The 17,588-nt window shown below is 61.2% G+C and overlaps 1 protein-coding gene across 1 annotated transcript; it reads left to right on the plus strand.

Moving 5' to 3' along the window:
* Nucleotides 1-9,633: 9,633 nt before the first annotated feature.
* On the plus strand, nt 9,634-15,086 carry PGF (placental growth factor; the record flags this gene model as incomplete). Its single annotated transcript, XM_084263121.1, has 7 exons — nt 9,634-9,737; nt 9,978-10,017; nt 10,748-10,944; nt 12,336-12,412; nt 14,131-14,160; nt 14,251-14,313; nt 15,065-15,086. The coding sequence occupies exons 1-7, from the start codon at nt 9,672-9,674 to the stop codon at nt 15,084-15,086; spliced, it is 495 nt and encodes a 164-aa protein (XP_084119247.1). The 5' UTR covers nt 9,634-9,671.
* Between the last annotated feature and the right edge of the window lie 2,502 nt (nt 15,087-17,588).

Genomic DNA, 17,588 nt, shown 5'->3' on the forward strand with positions numbered 1-17,588 from the left:
CTTCGGGTGCCTGATTCCCTGAGGCCTCGCCCTGCAGCCGGCTGCCGTCCAGGCTGTTGGGTCTCCGGCAAGGCTGGTGTGCTGCAGGGGATGTGTCACTTAACTCTGGGCTGAGGGTCTTTCCACACCTCTCCTCCTCCTCCTGCTGCTGCTGCTGCTCCCCACAAGTGCCCCTGTGTGCCTGGAAGCCAGAGCGCCTGCCAGCCTGGGGGAGGCAGCTCGCCGCATCCTGTGAAGACCTAGCCAAGGGCCACGTGCCTGAGTTCGCCTGGGTCTGCTGAGGGGGTGCTGGAAGCCAAGAGCTGCCCTCCTTGGTGAACTTGTCTCATCCTTTGGCCCTGGAGAGAGTCAGCGGAGGGTCTGCCCTGCTCTTGGCTCTGCTGGGTCCCGCTGTGCTGACCAGCCACGTCCTTGTTCCCCTCTGTCTTCTCCCCCTCTGCCTTCTCTCCCCATTCCCCTCAGCTGTAGGGATCTGCTTTCTTCCATCGTGCATAAACCGAAGGCTCCCTGGGGAAAGGCCTGCCCAGCTCAGTGTTTGTGCAGGGCAACACGGCTCCCTCTTTTCCCCCCTCTGTGCAGTTACATTGCAAGCAGGGCAGGGAAGAGCTACTGGCTCCCATCAGCCGCCCATCTCTGCTGCTGGCTGTGCCAGTGCTGTGCTGTGTGCTGGCTGCCCTGGTGTGCAGAGGCTGCTCCCATGCCTGCTGTGCTGTGTACCAGCTGCCCTGGTGTGCAGAGGCTGCTCCCATGTGTGCATTCTGGGACCTGGGCACGCAGTGAATTGGCCAAAAAAAGTATATTAAAAGAAAAAAAAAAAAATCATGGCTTTGGAGCTTTCCTTTTGTTTGTTTACTTATCTGGTTAGTAAACACAGCAGCTCTTGGAGATTAGGCAGGAGGGAGAAGAGGAAGGGAAACCGGACTCTGAGGTTATGACCTCCTTGTGGATGCTGGGCTGTTTACATTCCCTGCTCTGGTCCCAGTAACTATTGCAGGGCAGTTTCTTCTCAACCCCTTGCCAGGCTGCCAAGGTTTTCCTTGCTAGTGCTGTTCTGCCCTGTTCCCTACAGCACTTTCTGCTGGGCACTGCTGCCACAGCCAGCCAAAGGCAGCCATCAGTCAGATGTCCCTTGAGGGGCAGAGTCCTGCTGTTGGTCTGCTGCCTTGTATTTCATGAATGAAAGCCTCTGAATGGGCATTTTGGGAGCTATTAGCTCTGTGGAGCTGAGCAGTGCCAGAACTTGCCGCTATCTTGTGAACTGAAAGGCAAACCCCAGGCTCTGGCTGCTTGGAGGGACCGTGGCCACATGACATCTGGTTGTCATTAGCCAGCAGCTGCTGCCAGGACTCAGAGTTAGGCAAGGAGTGCCCAAAAACACCAAAGAAGGGACAGGTGGGAAGAGGAATGGGAGTGAGGGCAGTGCAGAGAGCATGGGGCATGTGGGGAAGGTACCTGGAAAGGTAAACCTTCCTGTATAGTTGGCCAAAATCTTCCTGCCTTGCAGGCTGTGCTGGCTGAGGCAGTTTGGTTGGGGGCACATGTGTGCATCCCTCTGCAGCTGGGAGGACTTGCCTGTTGGGCCACTGCTCCTGGGTGTTACGGAGTGTAACTCCTCTCTCCTGCTGCAGCCATGGACAGATGCCTCCTGCACAGCACCTTCCCTTCCCTTCCCTTCCCTTCCCTTCCCTTCCCTTCCCTTCCCTTCCCTTCCCTTCCCTTCCCTTCCCTTCCCTTCCCTTCCCTTCCCTTCCCTTCCCTTCCCTTCCCTTCCCTTCCCTTCCCTTCCCTTCCCTTCCCTTCCCTTCCCTTCCCTTCCCTGTGGGGCAGAGTTGGCCACTGCAGCTTCTCATCTGGCGCAGGAGCGAGGAGGCTGACACGACTGCAGACAGTGCTGGTGCTGTGAGCAAATTGCTGAGCCAGGGATGAGCTGGCTGGCTGAGTGAGGCAGCACGTTTTCTGGGCCTGCAGAGGGGCTGAAATCTGGCTCAGCTCAGAGGGCCAGCCTGCCCAGGACAGCATCCTGCTCTGTACCATTAGGGGTGGCTGCTGGAGACGCTGCTTCCCCTCTGCCCAGTGAATTCTGCATCCCTGGGGACTGAAAGTCATCCCCTGAGTGCTCGTGTGAGGGAAGGGAAGGCAGGACGGAGGCTGGGTAGAGCCTGGGAGCACTGGAACATCGTGTGCTGGGAGGCTGTTTGGATTAGAAACTCTCAGCGGATAAGTGGGCTGGATGAAATGCCAGGGAAGGGAATCAGAGTTTGCTGAACTCCAGTAATTGGACTCTGTCTGCACCTCCTGGGTAAGCAAAGTGAGCTGCTCACGCTCAGCGACGGTAGAGGGAAGGAGCCAGCAGGCAGGAGCCAGCAGAGCCACAGCCCAGCAGCAATGACTGGGCAGGCTGTCAGCGTAGCAGGGACTGTGAAAACTGACCAGGTGACAGGGGAAGAAGGAGCAGTGTAGGGACATCCCCCTCGCACGGGTGGCTGGGGGGCAGTCACGGACCGTGTGACACGTGGGAACGGGGGGAACACAAAGCGTGGTCTGAGGAGAAGGACGTACCAAAGGTGTCTTTGGTGTGATGGGATTGCTCACTGGCAGGTCCATGAGAGAAAACCAGAAGGGAGGACCCCAGCCTGCAGCTCCTACACCACACAGCTGTGAAGGCAGGGCTGCAGGGAGGCAGGAGTCAGTCTGCTGGAGGGCCGAAGGAGCCCCAAACGGCTGTTGTCTTTGTGCTGCAGGGAACAAAACAGGTCACTTTTAGGAAGGGAAGCAGATGGAAATAATGGGCTGAACAAGTGCTGAATGTGCATTTAAAACTCGACCTTCCAGGGAAAGAAGACACAAAAGCCAAACAAACAGCCGGTGATCAAAAGCAGGTACGTGGAGAGCCGGGAAGCTCAGCAGCTCTGGGAGTCTGGAGGCGCACGCACACGTTGCCTGAGTCATCAGCAGTTTTAGCATGCTTGAAATTCGTGGCTGACACTGCAGGTACCAGGGCACGTATTCTGCTGGTGCTCGCTGATGACCCTGGGAACAACTGCCTCATCCTTGGGCGAGCACGGGAGCCATAACCACCTCGGTGGCCAAGGAGGAACAGGCACAGCTTGCTGTGGGGAGCAGCAGGCTGGATTCAGCGCCTCAGGTTAGCGAAGGATTTGATGCAGCTCCTTGCTCAGCAGCCCGTGTACAGGCGCCTGTCTCTGCCTGGAGAACGGGCTGCTGGCTCGCCCTCATGTCAACGCAGCACCCACAGGCAAGGCCGAGCCCGTATCCAGAGCCCTGTGGTACCGATGGAGTCCGTGATCCCTATGGGAAACGAGTAGGCGGTTCTGAATGCGGCCCAGGGACAGTCTCTCCTGCCAGCAAGTTCACCATTCGTGCACCCACCACCACCCCCCTCCCCTCAACCCCCCCCTTTTTGGAGCCTTAAAAATAGAGAATGAGGCTGGGAAGCAGGACGATTTTTCCCGTGCTTGTGGAAGCAGCCCAGGCCGGGCTGCCCCTCGCCCTTCCCAGCCCCTGGGGAGAGGCATGGGAAGTTGGCGTCCAAATGCCTGCCCTAGATGTGGAGCGTCACTCGTCTCCTTCGTCCGTGGCAGTTCCCCAGGTCTCCTCTGGGGATGCAGGCAGCTGGAGGCAGCCGGTTCAAAGGCCAGGCTGGTCAGGAAGAGGCAAAGGGAAGTGTGGGAAGTCGCTGCGTGTCATGTAGGAAAACAAGCCCCGGCGAGGGACAAGGGAGCGCAGCGCAGGGCTGGGTGGGAGGTGCGGCCCCAGCATCGCTAGCGGTGTGCCAGGCCTTCGTACCCAGGAAAGGTGTTGGCTGTGCCCGGTGCCACCAGAGGCACAAGCGTGGCTCAGAAAGCTCGCTGGCACCAGCGCAGGTGCTGGCTGTGGCTCTGTCCCCGCTCGGAGGGCAGGCGGCAGGCTGGCTGGGCCAGGGAGGAGGTGATGCCGGGGTCTCATCCCTCCAGGCTGGCTTTGGAGAAGGCCCGAGCAGGCCTGGCACGGCTGCAGGAAGCCAGGCTCTTTGGGGCCAGACAAAGCGCGGCCTGGTCGCTTTGTGGTCACCAAGGGGTCCGTGACACCAGCAGTCTGGGCTGCTTCCTGGTCACCGGCCAGCTCCCCGCAGTTCCTCCCGCTCACGCGCTCCCGGCGCTGCAGCTGGCCCCAGGCTCGCCTTGCTCATTGTCTGCTGTGGGTGATGGCAGCTATTCAGCGCCTGCCAGGTTTCAGGGAAAGGGAGAGATGAGCCACTCCTCCACCCACGGTCTGGGAAAGCCTCCGAGACGAAGCCCTGCCGATGCACACGTTCGCTCCTTGATGGGGAGAGCGTGCTGCAGAGTGTGCATCCCACCCCCCCCCCCCCCCCTTTGCCTGCATCCCGTGCTTTTCCCCCCCTTATCAGCAGGCGTGATGCTGGGGAGCAGAGCTTGGAAGCAGCCCAGCCTGCTGCCCCGTCCCACACAATAGCAGAGCCTCCAGCTCCCTGTCTCCTCGCCTGTTTGCCTTCAAGAGCCAGGCAGAGTCTCGCCATCACTATTATTTTGCTTTGTGTCAATATTATGACAGCTAAAAGCAGGAGAACTGCATCCACACGATAAGCAGCCAGAAGCTCTGGGCTGGGCGTGGATCGGGTTCGAGCTTGGCAAGGGAGAAAAGTGCCTGGCAGCCCCTGCCCACCGGCTGGTTGAGCCGGGAGGGCTGGGAAGCGTGGGGCAGCGTCAGAGCAGCGAGCAATTTGTGGCCCTGTGCCTCCTCTCCATTCAGTGCTCACTGCCCTTTTCCCTGGGGAGATGAAGCGCGACAGATGTGCAGAACATGCTCGGCTCTCCGGTGGAAAAATAACCTCCGTCTCTTTCCTGTGGAGAGGGGCTCTTCCGCTTCCCCTGGGGGAGTCCTGCCCCTCCCGGGGCTGCCATACCCCCTCCCTGGGGCGCAGGCCTGGGCTGTTTCATCTCTGCTGCTGGTGGAGGGTCACATGCACGCTGCTGCACCAGTATGTCCCAGTCACAGCCCGTTCGGGCTTTCCCAAGCACAGCACCCTGGCTGCCAGAGGGAAATCCCTGCAGGGCTTCTGGGGTTCAGGGGCTCTGCTCCCACACCGGGCTTTGGGAGAGGAGCTCGGGCAGAGCAGGGTGAGCTGTGCCATGGGTGCTGTGTCTCAGCTCCCCTCTCCGGATTCATCACCTCATCTGCAAGAGGCTGTTGTTTTGGTGCAGCAACTGCAGGCCCTGCAGAGGCTGCTGACACAACGCTTACCTGTAGGCACCCACGTATGCTCAGGGCTGCGGTTGGGCTCTCCAGTGCCTCACCCTGCTCCAGGGCTGTGCTCTCCTGCGAACACCCGTGGCCCAGCCGGTTCCCATGTGTGGGGCTGCCTGGCTGGCTGGTGGGGAGCTCTGTGCCCACCTGTCTGTCACCTCCCCACCAGATACAGCTGACTGGCAGCTGGTCTGGGACATCGTTAACCCTCCCATCCGCTGACAGCAGTGCTTTGCCACCTGTCCGCATCTTCGCCCTGGTGGGAAGGTGACTCTGTCCCCTAGCCTGGGCTCAGCCTGGGCTCAGCCTGGGCTCAGCCTGGGCTGACAGACAAAGCGTTAAGCTGAGCTGCACTGGCTCTGCCAGGTACTGACCTGTTGCTGGAGCACTGGCTGACTGGGTGCTGCGGCTTCCCAGGGCTTGGGCCTGGCAGGCGCAGGGACCTCCTCCTCCTCAGTGGCATCGTCCCTGCCCCATGGGGGGCTGCTCCATGCCCAGGAGCAGCAGCCAGGCTTGCCGCAGATTCCCCTGCTTCGAGTGCTCTTGGGCAGCCCTAGTGCCCATCCTATGCCCTTCCAAAACCTGCGCCTGAGTCACGGGTTTGCCAGCCCCAGCGCCTGTGACTCACAGCGGCGCAGTGTCGGAGGGACAGACCCTGCTCCCTTCAGCCACGGGACTGAGCCATCAGGTGCCTGCAGTTTTGTCCAGTGGTCCCCAGGGAAGCTGGACCCCCCCCCCCCCCATTCCCCCCACAGAACCAAAACAAACAGCAGAGTTCCTGCCACGTGCGGCCGGGGCTGACTAAGGCCGGACGCTTCCGCCTGCCGCGGGCGGCAGCGGCCAGGGCCGCAAGCCACCAGCATCGGGGTGTGCGGCACGGCCCATTTCCCCCTATTGTCAGCCTCCTCCTCAGCAAACACATTCCCCAGCGCACCTGGGCTGGGAGGGGGCACTGACGCTGCGAGAACCAGTCACTGGGAGTGAGGGATGTGCTGCTGCCCGTGTCTCTTGGGGGCAGAGCTGTACGGCGTGGCTCTGAGGGCACCTTGCACGTTGTTTCCTCGAGGAGCAACGTTGACCAGCCAGGGCTCAGTGGTGAAGCCCTGCAAGGGCACTGGAGAGCCCTGTGTTTCCCAAAAGAAATCAGCAGCAATCTCCCAGCCAGAGGCCTGGGTCTCCCTGTGTGGAGATGCTGGTGCTGGGGAAGCCTTCACCAGACCCTGCCCATCCCCACTCCCACTCCCACTCTCACGCCGGTACCAGCAGCTCCAACCAGCCAGTCTCCAGCCTTTTGCCTTCGTCCCCACTGCGGAGACACAACCTGCAGAAGGTTGAGCTGGTTTCTCTCAGTGTTACCTATGAACAAAGTTCCCTGTGCTCACTGACCGGGGAGCTGAGGAGGGTCTAAGAGCTGCATCACAGAGCAGGGGAAAGCAAAACGCTGAGGGTGAAACATGGGCACTCTGGGATGGAAGGTGGGCTCAAGCAGCTCAGTGTCTTGTGTCTTCATGCTGGTTTGACCTTGGAAGCCCCATCACAGCGCAGGACTTAGGTAGCTGCTGGGAAGGCTCTTGCCTGCTGTGGGACACAGCAGCAGCAAACTGAAGGAGTTGCTGTGGAGGTTTTGGCTCTTCCCCTGGCAGAAGCCTCCAGCCCTGATGTCCCAAAGAGCAGCAGCACAAAAACAATGACTGGGGATTTCATGGGTGTTCTCCAAGGGCTCAGTGGGTGACTGGCTGCAGTCAGCTTAAGAGGGACAGAGGGATGAGTTTTTGCCGGACTCCACCTGAGATGCTGAAGGTGGGACTTTGCAGGGGAGAAGGTGGGGAATTTTGATGGTCAAATGGGGCTGTTTTGTGGAAAAAGGGGACTTAGAGTGAGGTTTTTCAGGGAAGATCATCTGCCTGCACTGGGGGTCCTTCAGTGCTCACAGGCAGCCCAGACCCCAGAAGGTGTCAGAAACATGGATGCTGGCCCACTACCCTTCAGGGCTGCGCTGTGGCACGCTTGCTGGATTGGCCATCCTCACTGGACTGCCAGGGCTCACCTGCAGCAGGAACACACTGTCATTCCCCACCCACAGCAGGGACACACCATCGTTCCCCACCCACAGCAGGGACACACCATCATTCTCCATCCTCCCCCTCCCTAGCGCTGTGAGCAGAGCAGGGAGGTGGCATATTCAAGGCGATGCTCTCAGCCTGCGGCCACTGCATCAGGCTCACAGTGGGGGAGGCAGCCACCCTTTAAGGAAATGTCTCTATTTGTCTTATTTCCCTGGCTAGTCCCCTGAGCCTCCTCTGTCCCTTGTTCCCAAAGTGCGTAGCTTGGCTCCCCAGGGCCTGGTGGGAGGTGGCGTCAGGGACGCGACGGTGAATTTATAGCATCGACCTCCAGCCCTGTCCTGCATCTGGGGCAGGGTAGGCTTGTCCCCTGGGGAGGGAACACAGCAGAGGGGAAAGCAAGCAGCCATGGTCCCAAACCAGCTGGATGTTTCTCCTGTTCGCAGGAGGATGTTGCTGGTCACAGGTTACCAGTGTCCAAATATTATTTCGCTGGTCCTGTCTCTCCTCCATGCTGCCTAGAAAGGGGATGCTCATCCTAGGAATGTAAACTCTGCCCAAGGCCTCTGAGGAAATAGCTTCAGACCAGGAACAGGATTGCACTCGGTAATTAAGGGCTGGTCTCCCCAGCCACAGGGCTCCTGGGGGAGAGCCCTTTGCTCCAGCGCCAGAGGCTGGCCTTGTGTCTGCGAGGTGGCCCCAAGGGACCTTCCTGCAAGGACAGGCGTGAGGCCCCGTGTGGTCACAGTCTTTGCAATAACAGGATTCTGTCTGTCCAGCGAGTTGGCAGCAGCTGCTGCTCGGGGCAGCCTCTTGTCTGGGCTCTGGGGCAGGAGGAAACGCTCCCTTCTCCCCCCAGTCCCAAAACCAGCCCTGGGGAGACTGTGGATCCTCTTGGTCCAGGAGGATGGCTGAGGCAGAGCACATCCACGCTCCAGCCATCGGTGTGGGGACACTGACTGCTCCTTGCAGCCCAGCCAGGGGTGAGAGCGTGAGCAGCCCCCCGCAGCCCCCACGCCGTGCTGCTGAGTGATGAACTGCAGCGCTCCCAGCCCCCCCTCCCCGGCGGGGTCAGGGTTTGTGTGTGTGCTTATCTCTGCAGCATCTCCCTGCTAATTTGCCAGGCCCAGCTCCAGCAGCTCTCTCCCGGGTGCTTAGCGGTACCAACGCTGGGAAGCTCCAGCCAAAACCCAGCTCCTGCTGACACCAGAGCCACTGCCATCTGCAGAGCCAGGCAGGGCTGGGGACAAGCAGCTGGCGTGTCCTGCATCCCCTGCAACAGACCCCACAGGGATGGGGGGGGGATGAGCCACCGGCATCCTCATGCTGCAGGAACGGACCTCACACGGAGGTGGGCAGGGAAGCCCTGGAGCAGCCCCCCACCCCCCCACCCCCCACCCCCCGGCTCTCCCAGGAGAACAGAAACGTGAATCCCGGCAGGGACACAGACCTCGTTATTTCCCTGGGACCTGCAGCCCGCAGGAGATCGTGTTGCCCACTGGAATGTCTCCCTTTCCCACCTCCCATGGCTGCTGGCACTTAAAAATAGAACAGAAAAGGCCACAGAGCTCCCCTGGGGTTACCCCTAGCAGTAGGGCTCCCCTGGGGTTACCTCTGGCAGTAGGGGTTGGTCCCAGACTTGCTCCAGGGAACCACTGTGCCACCTTCCCTGCCACGTCAGACAGGACTGGGATGCTGTCCCTCGAGCTGAGGGGGCTGGAAACCCCCTGACAGGGCGCTGATGGCAGGGGCTGGCTGGGCGGGCACAGGGCAGCTTGGGTGGGGATGGGATGGGTGGAGGGGAACGGGGTGGGACAGGGCGACGGCGGCGGAACGGGGTGCATGGACGGGAAAGGGGCTGCTGGGTGGGCACAGGGCAGCCGGGTGGGGGGGCACTGGGTGGCCGGATGGGCACCGGGCATTGCACGCCGAGGCTGGGAGGGGTGGACCAAGACCTGCGGGAGCTCCGGGAGCCCCGACACAGACCCGCCCCTCCTGGGGATGCACCGGGCACGGGCCGGTCCCCACGAAGCCCCGCGGCAGCCCGAGAGGAAAACGACCAGTGCCGGTGCGCTGGGTTCCGCCGCGCCCGGGGGGCACCGGCCGTCGCCGCGTCCGCCGGGGCCGGGCACCTGCTCCCGCCCCGCGGCGGGGCCGGGGCGGGCGGAGGCGGGGCGGCGGCGATGAAATACGGCGGCGGAGCGGAGCGCGCTCCCATGGCCCGGCGGCGGCGGCGGAGGCGGCGGCACGGCGGGGCCGGTGGGGCCGGTGCCCGGCGGGGGCGGCATGCCGGGGGCGGCGGGGCGGCAGCGCTGAGTCGGTGCCGGGGCGGCGGGAGCGGCGATGCGGCTGCTCGGCGCCTTCCTGCGGCTGCTGGCGGTCGGGGCGCTGGGAGCGCCGCCCGCCCCGGTGAGAGCCGGGGGGATGGGGGTGGGTGGGAGGCGGGAGAGAGGGGGGGGGGGGTCGGCCCGGCCCCGCCGGAGCCGAGGGGCAGGAGCGGGGGGTTCGGAAGGAGGGCGGCCCGGCCCCGGCGGTGCCGCTGCCTGAGGCGGCGGTGGCGGCCGGGACAGCTCCCGGCGCTGGCTGTGGGGACGGCAGCGGGTGCCCTTCACGCCGCCCCCGCCAGCGCCCGCCTTTCCCTCCCTTCAGGCCCCTGAGGCGCGGGGGATCGCCAGCGCGGAGCCGCACGGTGAGTTGGCAGCGGGTGGCCGCCGGTGCCCCGGTTTGGGAGGGGGCGGCAGCTCGGGGAGGGCTGCGCGAGGGTCGGCGGGGCGGGGGGGGACGGGACACACACACACGGGACACTCGGTACCCACCCCCGGGGCCGTTATCCCTCCGGAGCCCGGCAGCGGCGCGGGGAGCTTTGCGGGGTGTCGGAGCAGCCCGTTCCCTCAGCCCATCCCCGGGCGCGCTGGCGGCCGCGGGCCGGAGGGGAGCGCAGCCCTGCCCCGGGCTCGCCGCTTCTCCGGTGCCGGCTGCGGTGTCCCGGGCGGGACGAACGCTCCGTTTCGGCTCCCCTCAGCTCTCCCCGCTGAGAAACACGATGGGACGGTGGTCTGCTGCTGCGCCCGCCGTGGTGATGGGGCGGGGGACGGTGGGGGGGGGGGGGGGGGAGTCCCGCGGCGTCGGGGCGCGGAGGAGAACGCGGGGTGCCTGAGGAAGAGACGGAGCTGGTGGGCGGCTGGAGAAAGAGCCCATCGGGGGTAGAACGCAGCGGCTGCGTGAGCCCCCGCACCAGTACCGTGACGGGCTTAACTGGGCGCGCAAGGGCATCCTGTGCGCCCCTGTGCCCGCGGGATGGGGTGGATGCAGGACCCCGCCGCGGCTGCTGCACCTGCCCCGGGGCGCCTCCTCACCGCCCCCCCCCCCCCCCCCCAACCCCCCCCCCCCTCCACCCCCCCCACCCCGCTCTCTTGCAGTCCTGAGCTTTCGGGAGATCTGGAATCGCAGTTTCTGCCGGCCTCTGGAGCAGCTGGTGGACGTCATTACCGAGTTCCCCAACGAGGTGGAATACATTTTCAGGCCCTCCTGCGTCTCCCTGCAGCGCTGCGGAGGCTGCTGTGGGGACGAGGGTCTCCGCTGCGTCCCGGTGGAGACAAGCACAGTGACCATGCAGGTAAGTGCTGCTGCTGCTGCTGCTGCAGGGCTGTGGCTGCTCTTACAGCTTCACCTCCTCCAGACACTGTAGCAGCATGAATAACCAGGGGAGGGGGCTTACAACTGCTCAAATGCAGTCAGGAGGGTCCCTCTGACTCCTCTTTGGGCTTGTCCTGAGTCCAGGTGACATCCCTGGTGGTACTGGCCTCATTCTCTGCTTCCCTGCCCTCTCCTCTCTGTATGGTCCCCCTTGCAGACTGCTGTCGCCCTTCCAGACCTCCTCTGTCCCATGGTGGGGCTGGCTGAGGTCCAGTTGCCCATGACTGCCTACTGAGGCAAAGCAGGTGGTACCCCAGAATCGCAGGGAGAAGGGAGGCTCCCCTGTGTCAGGAGATGCCTGGGGTGATGCTGACAGTGAAACTGGGCTGGGGGCACAGTGAGCATGAGGGGCTCCAAGAGCTGCATTTCCAGTCCCCACCTGTGGGAGCTGTGCCAAGAGGGGTGGGCAATCCCGGGCTGCAGACAAGCTGCTGGTCAGCTCCCTGCCCTGCCATGCACCAGGCAGCCCTTGTCCTCGCCCTGCAGCCCTTGTCCTCGCCCTGCAGCCCTCACGCTGCCAGAGATCGACCGGCTGCTGCTGCAGGAAGCAGGGAGAAGCTCTGCTTTGCTGAGGGTGATGGACTTAGGAGTGCCTGCAATGAATCACCAGTGATTTTGGTCCCTCAGGGGGGTTGAAAGCTTGTTGGTGGAAGGAAGGGTGGAAGTTCCCAAAAGGTTTTGCCTGAGATGGAGCAAGAGCCTGAGGTGACTCCCCAGACACAGGTCTCCCTTCATGGGAGTCACAATGCCAGACACTTCTGTGGGGACCAGAGGGAATCACACTGAGGATGGACATACAACACCAAGACCCTGGATGTCCATTCTGAACTCTGGGCTGTGGACTGACACATGACAGGACAAACCCTGCACCCCTGGGCTAAGGGGGGCAACGTGTTACTGACTCTAAGCTCAGTGCTGAAGGGGGGCCAGGAGGAGGCAGCAGCAATAGGAATGGCCTGGAAAACATGACTGGGGGAATATTCCCATCAGAGAAGGGAGATGTGCAAAGTGGTCAAATATATCAAAGCCCTCTACAATGGCAGAGAGAGAAAAATCTCTAAGGCTGGGAAATCCCAGGACTGTGGGACTTAAATTCCAGCCCTGAAGACATGGGTGGCATTAGCAGAGCTGGGGTGGCTGGGTCTGGCCCGTGCTGCCTGCGTGCAGAGGTGGAGTCCCTGCTGCCAGAGGTCCTGAGGAACAGGTTGGACATGCGTCTGCCAGAGAGGCTGGGGTGTGAGGCAGTGTGGTGGGAGCCCTTCCAGCCCCCTCCTGCTGCCGGCTGGGAAGTAACCTTTGCTCCTCTTGCAGCTCCTGAAGATAAAGCCAAATGGGGAGGCACCCTACGTGGAGATGACGTTCACTGAGCACAAGCAGTGCGAGTGCAGGTAGGGACCCCAGGCTCATTTTGCACCCCTGTGCCCTTCCAGTAAGAGCAACCCTGCCAGCTCACCCTGCATGTGGGGCAAGGATGCCCTGGGGGCACCCTGGCTCTCTCCACACTGGGGTTTGCTGGTGTCTAGGACCCCTGCTCAGCCTCAGGCTGCACCATGCCTCTGCATTGTGTGCATAGTGGTGTGCATCTGGGTCAGGCACTGTCTGCAAGGCTGGAGCTGCTGCAGCACCCTGGCTCTTTGAGCAGGGATGTCTGTGGCCCCCATCCCTGTGGCCACGTTGACATACCTGTTGGGTGTTCCTCTGGGTGGAGGGAGGAGCTGCCTGTGGGCAACAGAGCAAGGCTGGTGGCTCTGAGGCAGGGATTTGGTGTGGGGCAGTGTGCCCAAGCTGGTGGCCCAGCAGGGAGCTCTGTGGCTTGGCACACCTGAGCGTGACCGTGGCCCAAAGACCAAGCTGGAGGGCTGGGCTTTGGGCCTCTGTTTAAGGGAGGCTGCCCCATCTAGGGCTGGAGAGAAGGGGCTTGCACATGTGGAAAGCTAAAATGCACAGCACCAACCTGGCACAGGTATGCAGTGCTGGCCCAGGATGGCTGTGCCACACCAACCTGCCCCAGACTCCTGGCATATAGTTAACCCCTCAGGTTGAGCTCACTGTACCCTAGAAGAGGTGAGAACTTGGGCAGGATGGAGCCCCTGTCCAGGGACTGCAGTGTCATGGGAGTGGGGAGCATCTCCAGTGCTGCTGGCAGCTGGTCTCTGTCACAGAGCCTCTCCAGCTCTGCCTGCATGGGGTCCTGGCTTGGACTCTCCATCATGACCCCAGGGCGATTTAATATTGCGAAAACTGCAGACTGAGTGTCCTGCTGGGCAGCTGTTAGGCGTGATCCTTGCCTGGAAGAAGAGCCTGAGGATCCCTGGGTTGGTATTCCCCTGCAGCAGCTGTGCTGGAGCAGACCCAAGGCCCATCCAGCTCTGCACCATCTCTGCAGCATCTGTCCGGGATGTAGAAGAGGGAGTGGGAAGAAGCAGATGTGTTACTTCCTCCCCTCTTGCTTCCAGCTAATTTCTGTGCAGGGAGTTTCCTCAGCCTGTTGTGGTGTTACTCCCCAAGGGTTACCCTAGGTAGTATCCTACAAGTACTTGTGCAGGCTGCCACTGGACCTGTGTAAACGTTTTGCTTCTGCAGCACCTTTTGGTTTCTCTCCAAGCCGCCTTCCACACCTTCCCAGCGCTCCCATCTGAAGTTTAGTGCAGGCATGGTGGATGTCCTGGCCTTGGCCCTGGTAGAAGATGCTTAAACAGAGTATGTTGTGTCTGTTTAAGAACAGCTACCAGGGCTTTGCAGCAAGCCCTGCGTGCTCCTTGGGACGTCGCATCTTGTGCAGTGACCTGAGCTGTGAGAGCTGCCACTGAGAGCAGCTGAAGCTGCTGTGCTTCCCAGCCTCCTGGGCAAACTGCCACATTCCCAGGGGAGTCACCAAAGCCTGGCCACCCCCTGCCTCTTTGCCATCTCTGCCTCCTGTAGTCAGCTCCTGGCTGAGGAGTTGATAGTGTGGAGAGAAGTCACACTTGGTCTCTTGTAAGCATAAACGCTGGCAGGTAGATTGTGCTGTGCATGGTGGGGGGCATCTCAATAAAGCACCTCCAGCAGCTCAAGAGGCAGCATGGCCTGAGCAACCCCCTCACTCTGTCCTTTTCCCACCCCACAGGCCCCGGCAGGACTTGATGAGGCTGGGAAGGTAAGCGACATCAGGGGCAGCATTACTGGCTGGGGCTGTGGGTCTCATTCCCCACACATCAGCCTCTCTTGTGGTACTCTCATTTTGAAGGAGGAGGCCCAAGGGGCGAGGTAAGAGAAGACAAGACAAGAAGAGACGTAAAGACTGTGAACTGTAAGTGAGCAGGGACAGGCCTGGGTGGTGTTCTCTGGGCTCACCTCCTTGGGGTGAGCGGCTTCGTTAAGCCTTTAGGGTCTTTACTGATGCTGTGAGCAGTGAGGGGTTTGTGCACAGCAGAGACAGGAGAAAGCAGGGCAGAGGGGACAGTGGGCAGCTGTGGGGAAAGGGGCTTTTTAACCAAAGGCTTAATAGGTTCTCAGTCTCCAGGCTCAGCAGCTCAAAGCTGGCCCGTTCCCCCCAGGGTGGGGATGGGTGAGCCGGGCGACTTGGTGGGTAGCTCTAACATCATCACAGACCCTGCCAGGTTTCCTGGATCCATTAATTTCCAGTTTCAGCCCCATCTTGCTGCCAGCTGTGTCCTTCCTGCAGTCCTTGGCTAGTCATTGTTTGGGTTACTCTACCCTTTCCCTCCTTACATTTAGCTGACTGTCAAGAACAGCTTGCTGTAGCAGCACAGGCTGGACTCTTGCTGCAGATGCTTCTGGGGTATGGTGCCCCTGGCTGGCACTTTCCCACCCTATTTCCCCATCTTGGCTGAAGGTTGCTGCTCAGGGGCTCAGCCAGCCCCTGCAGCCCCATTGCCCTCACTCCTCCCTGTGAAGAGATTGCCTGCAGTCCTTACCCCGTGGTTCTGGGATGGAGAAGCCAGGTACAGGGAGGGAGGCACTCAGGGCAGAGCAGGTGAGCCTGGAGGTCCCGGTGCCCTCCCCATCCTGGCCACACTCACCCCATGCTCTCTTTGCAGATGCGGCACACCACGCAGGTAGCCTCTGCTTTGCCTCCAGCCTTGCTCCTGCTGCCTGAGCTTGAGCCAGCTGCATCTTCCCCCTGGCACAGGGGACTTATGGAGCTGTGCCCCTCCACACAACGGTGGGGAGCAGCAGGACTCCGGCAGGACAGAGCTGACTGGACTCTTGCTTGGCCCTGGTGGGAACACAGCCTGGAACTGAGGACTTCCTTGCCCAAATGCACCCTTTGCAGCAGGACAAAAGGACCCATGACCAGGGCTGGGGCTGAAGATGAGGAGCTCAAGCAGTGTGATGGTGTTTGAGGGCATCCTGGGGGCAATGAGGAGCAGAGCTGGTGGATGCAGTGCTGGGGACAGTGTGATGCGGGGGGCAAGCCGGGATGGCTGGGAGGGTTGCAGCCCTGCAGCTGGGGAGGAAGGAAGCCTGGGGCAGGCACGGCTGCAGGGCTGTGTCCATGCCAGCTTGGCATGGGGCAGCCCAGGAAGGTGCCAGGGAGCTTGTCTGGGAAGCACTCCTGGTGGGAAAGGGGTGGGAATTGGGGTTGCCAGGGCTCCTCACAGACTCACAGCCACATCCCAGGCTTGCCCTGCTCAATAAAGCCAGGTGGTCAGATGCAGGAGCCAGCAGCCTGAGCACCCCTACTTGCCCTCCAGTAGCTGCAGGCAGGGTTCTTGCCCTGGGCACCCACCCAGGCTGGAGCAGGGCAGTCCCGTGGCAGCACAGGGCTTGTCCCTGGCACCGACTCCTGCAGCACCCATGGGGCTGCCCTTGGTGTGACACTGAAGATGAGGAGCCAGCAGGTCAGAACCAAGCTGCTCCCAGGGCTAGGGCTACCCCTGTGCTGGAGCTCAGGTGGGAACCAGGAGATCCTTGGGGGAAGTGCCCTTCACACCACAGTGTGGGGCTGGTACATCTCCCCTTTACCATCCCCATCCTGTTCTCATTCCAGTCCAAGTGTCTGGCTTGCTGTCCTGTGGCTCTCCTTCTCCCTGGCTGGACTGTTGCAAGGTTAGGGCAGTGGGGTCAGGCTGCTGTTTCCTGCTTTCCCCCATCATCTGAGTCTGGGGGAAAGCCCCTGCCCTTGCTTCTGGGTGCCTTCAGCAGTGTCCCTGGGACTTTTCCTCTCCCCTTTCCCACCCCTGCTGCAGAGGGGGCTGGCTGCCAAGCACATCCCATGCTGCTCCATGTGAGCCATACCCCAGAACAGTACATGTAGCCAGGAAGCCTGAAGGTGAGTTGGGCAGCAGCATGCTCATGGGGCACCCCAGCAGAGGGTTAAAACAAAATCAAGGGGTATTCTTAAAAGCTTCAAGCAAAAGGCTGGAGAGCAAGGTGTGCAAAGGCTTCAATGTCATCATCAAATGAGGTGACCTGCAGTTGATCCTGCGCTGAGGAATGAGGATGGAGCCTAACACAGCTGGTGTTGAGGTCTGAGGTAGCTCCCCCCACATCTGAGGTGGCAGCCCAGAGCTGGGGCAGGGTCCCTCAAAGCTGGTGCTGCCTGGAGCTGGCACAAGGACATGGGGGCAGGGCAGGTCCTGTAGCAGCAGTACCCTGGCAGAGAAAGCTGGTGGTGGATGTTGAGGCAACAGGAAGCTCCATGCTGCTACCATGCAGCACAGCATGGCTGAGCTGCACCCATGCAGCTGGACATATCCTCCAGGAGCTTGCTGGATCCCTTTTGGACCCCATTTCTGCTGCTGGAATCCACAGTGTCCTGAGGCACAGCCCACCTGGGCTCTGCCCCAACAACAGTCCACGAAGCTTCTCCTTGGCAACCTCCTGGGTGAGGGGGACAAGCTGATCCCTGTCCCCTGCCACTTTTAGGGTTTGGATGAGCCACATGGCCCTTAGCTCTGGTGGCCTGTCCCGGTCCATGCAGGCTGTCCCTAACCTCACACGCTGTTTCAGCCTGGCAGGTTGGGCTCTGAGGAGAGCCCTGTGCAGCACTCGAGGGGTGTAGGGGGTGGTGTCTGTATTGGTTTTAGCAGTAAGAGTTTCACCATGGTAGTATTAAACTTTAAAGAGGAAGTAACATTAAACCCAAGGATATTAATTAATAAAAACAGTTTTGTCAAGAGTGGTGATCAGTGTTAAAAAGCATTTCAACCAAGCTCTTGCCCAGTGGCTTTTCCCAATCGGTCCCAGTGTCTGACATCACCTCTCTGGCTGCTGTTCCACACTGAGAGTTTCCAGGCTGGGCCAGAGCCCCCTGTGTCGCTTCCCCCTGTGTCACCCCAGCCTCTGGGGGCCGTGTCCTGCCTCATCCCCTGCTCATCCTGTGTCAGGGCTCCCTCCAGTTCCAGGGGCTGTTTCACTGATGTTTCATCAGTGAGGGAAGCTTGATAAGCCCTAGCAGCCTCCTGACACTTCCAGGGCTGCTGTAGGCATTATACAGGCAGGGGAGAACCAGCTCCCATCTCTACATGTCCCTGCCAGGGAGGAGAGTCCTGGAGTCCCAGGACTATTTTCATCCCAGGACCTTCCTCATCCCACAGTGACAGGGACTTCCAGCAGGAC

The sequence above is a fragment of the Gallinula chloropus genome (assembly GCF_964237585.1).
Source record: "Gallinula chloropus genome assembly, chromosome: 4".
Taxonomy (NCBI): Eukaryota; Metazoa; Chordata; class Aves; order Gruiformes; family Rallidae; genus Gallinula; species Gallinula chloropus.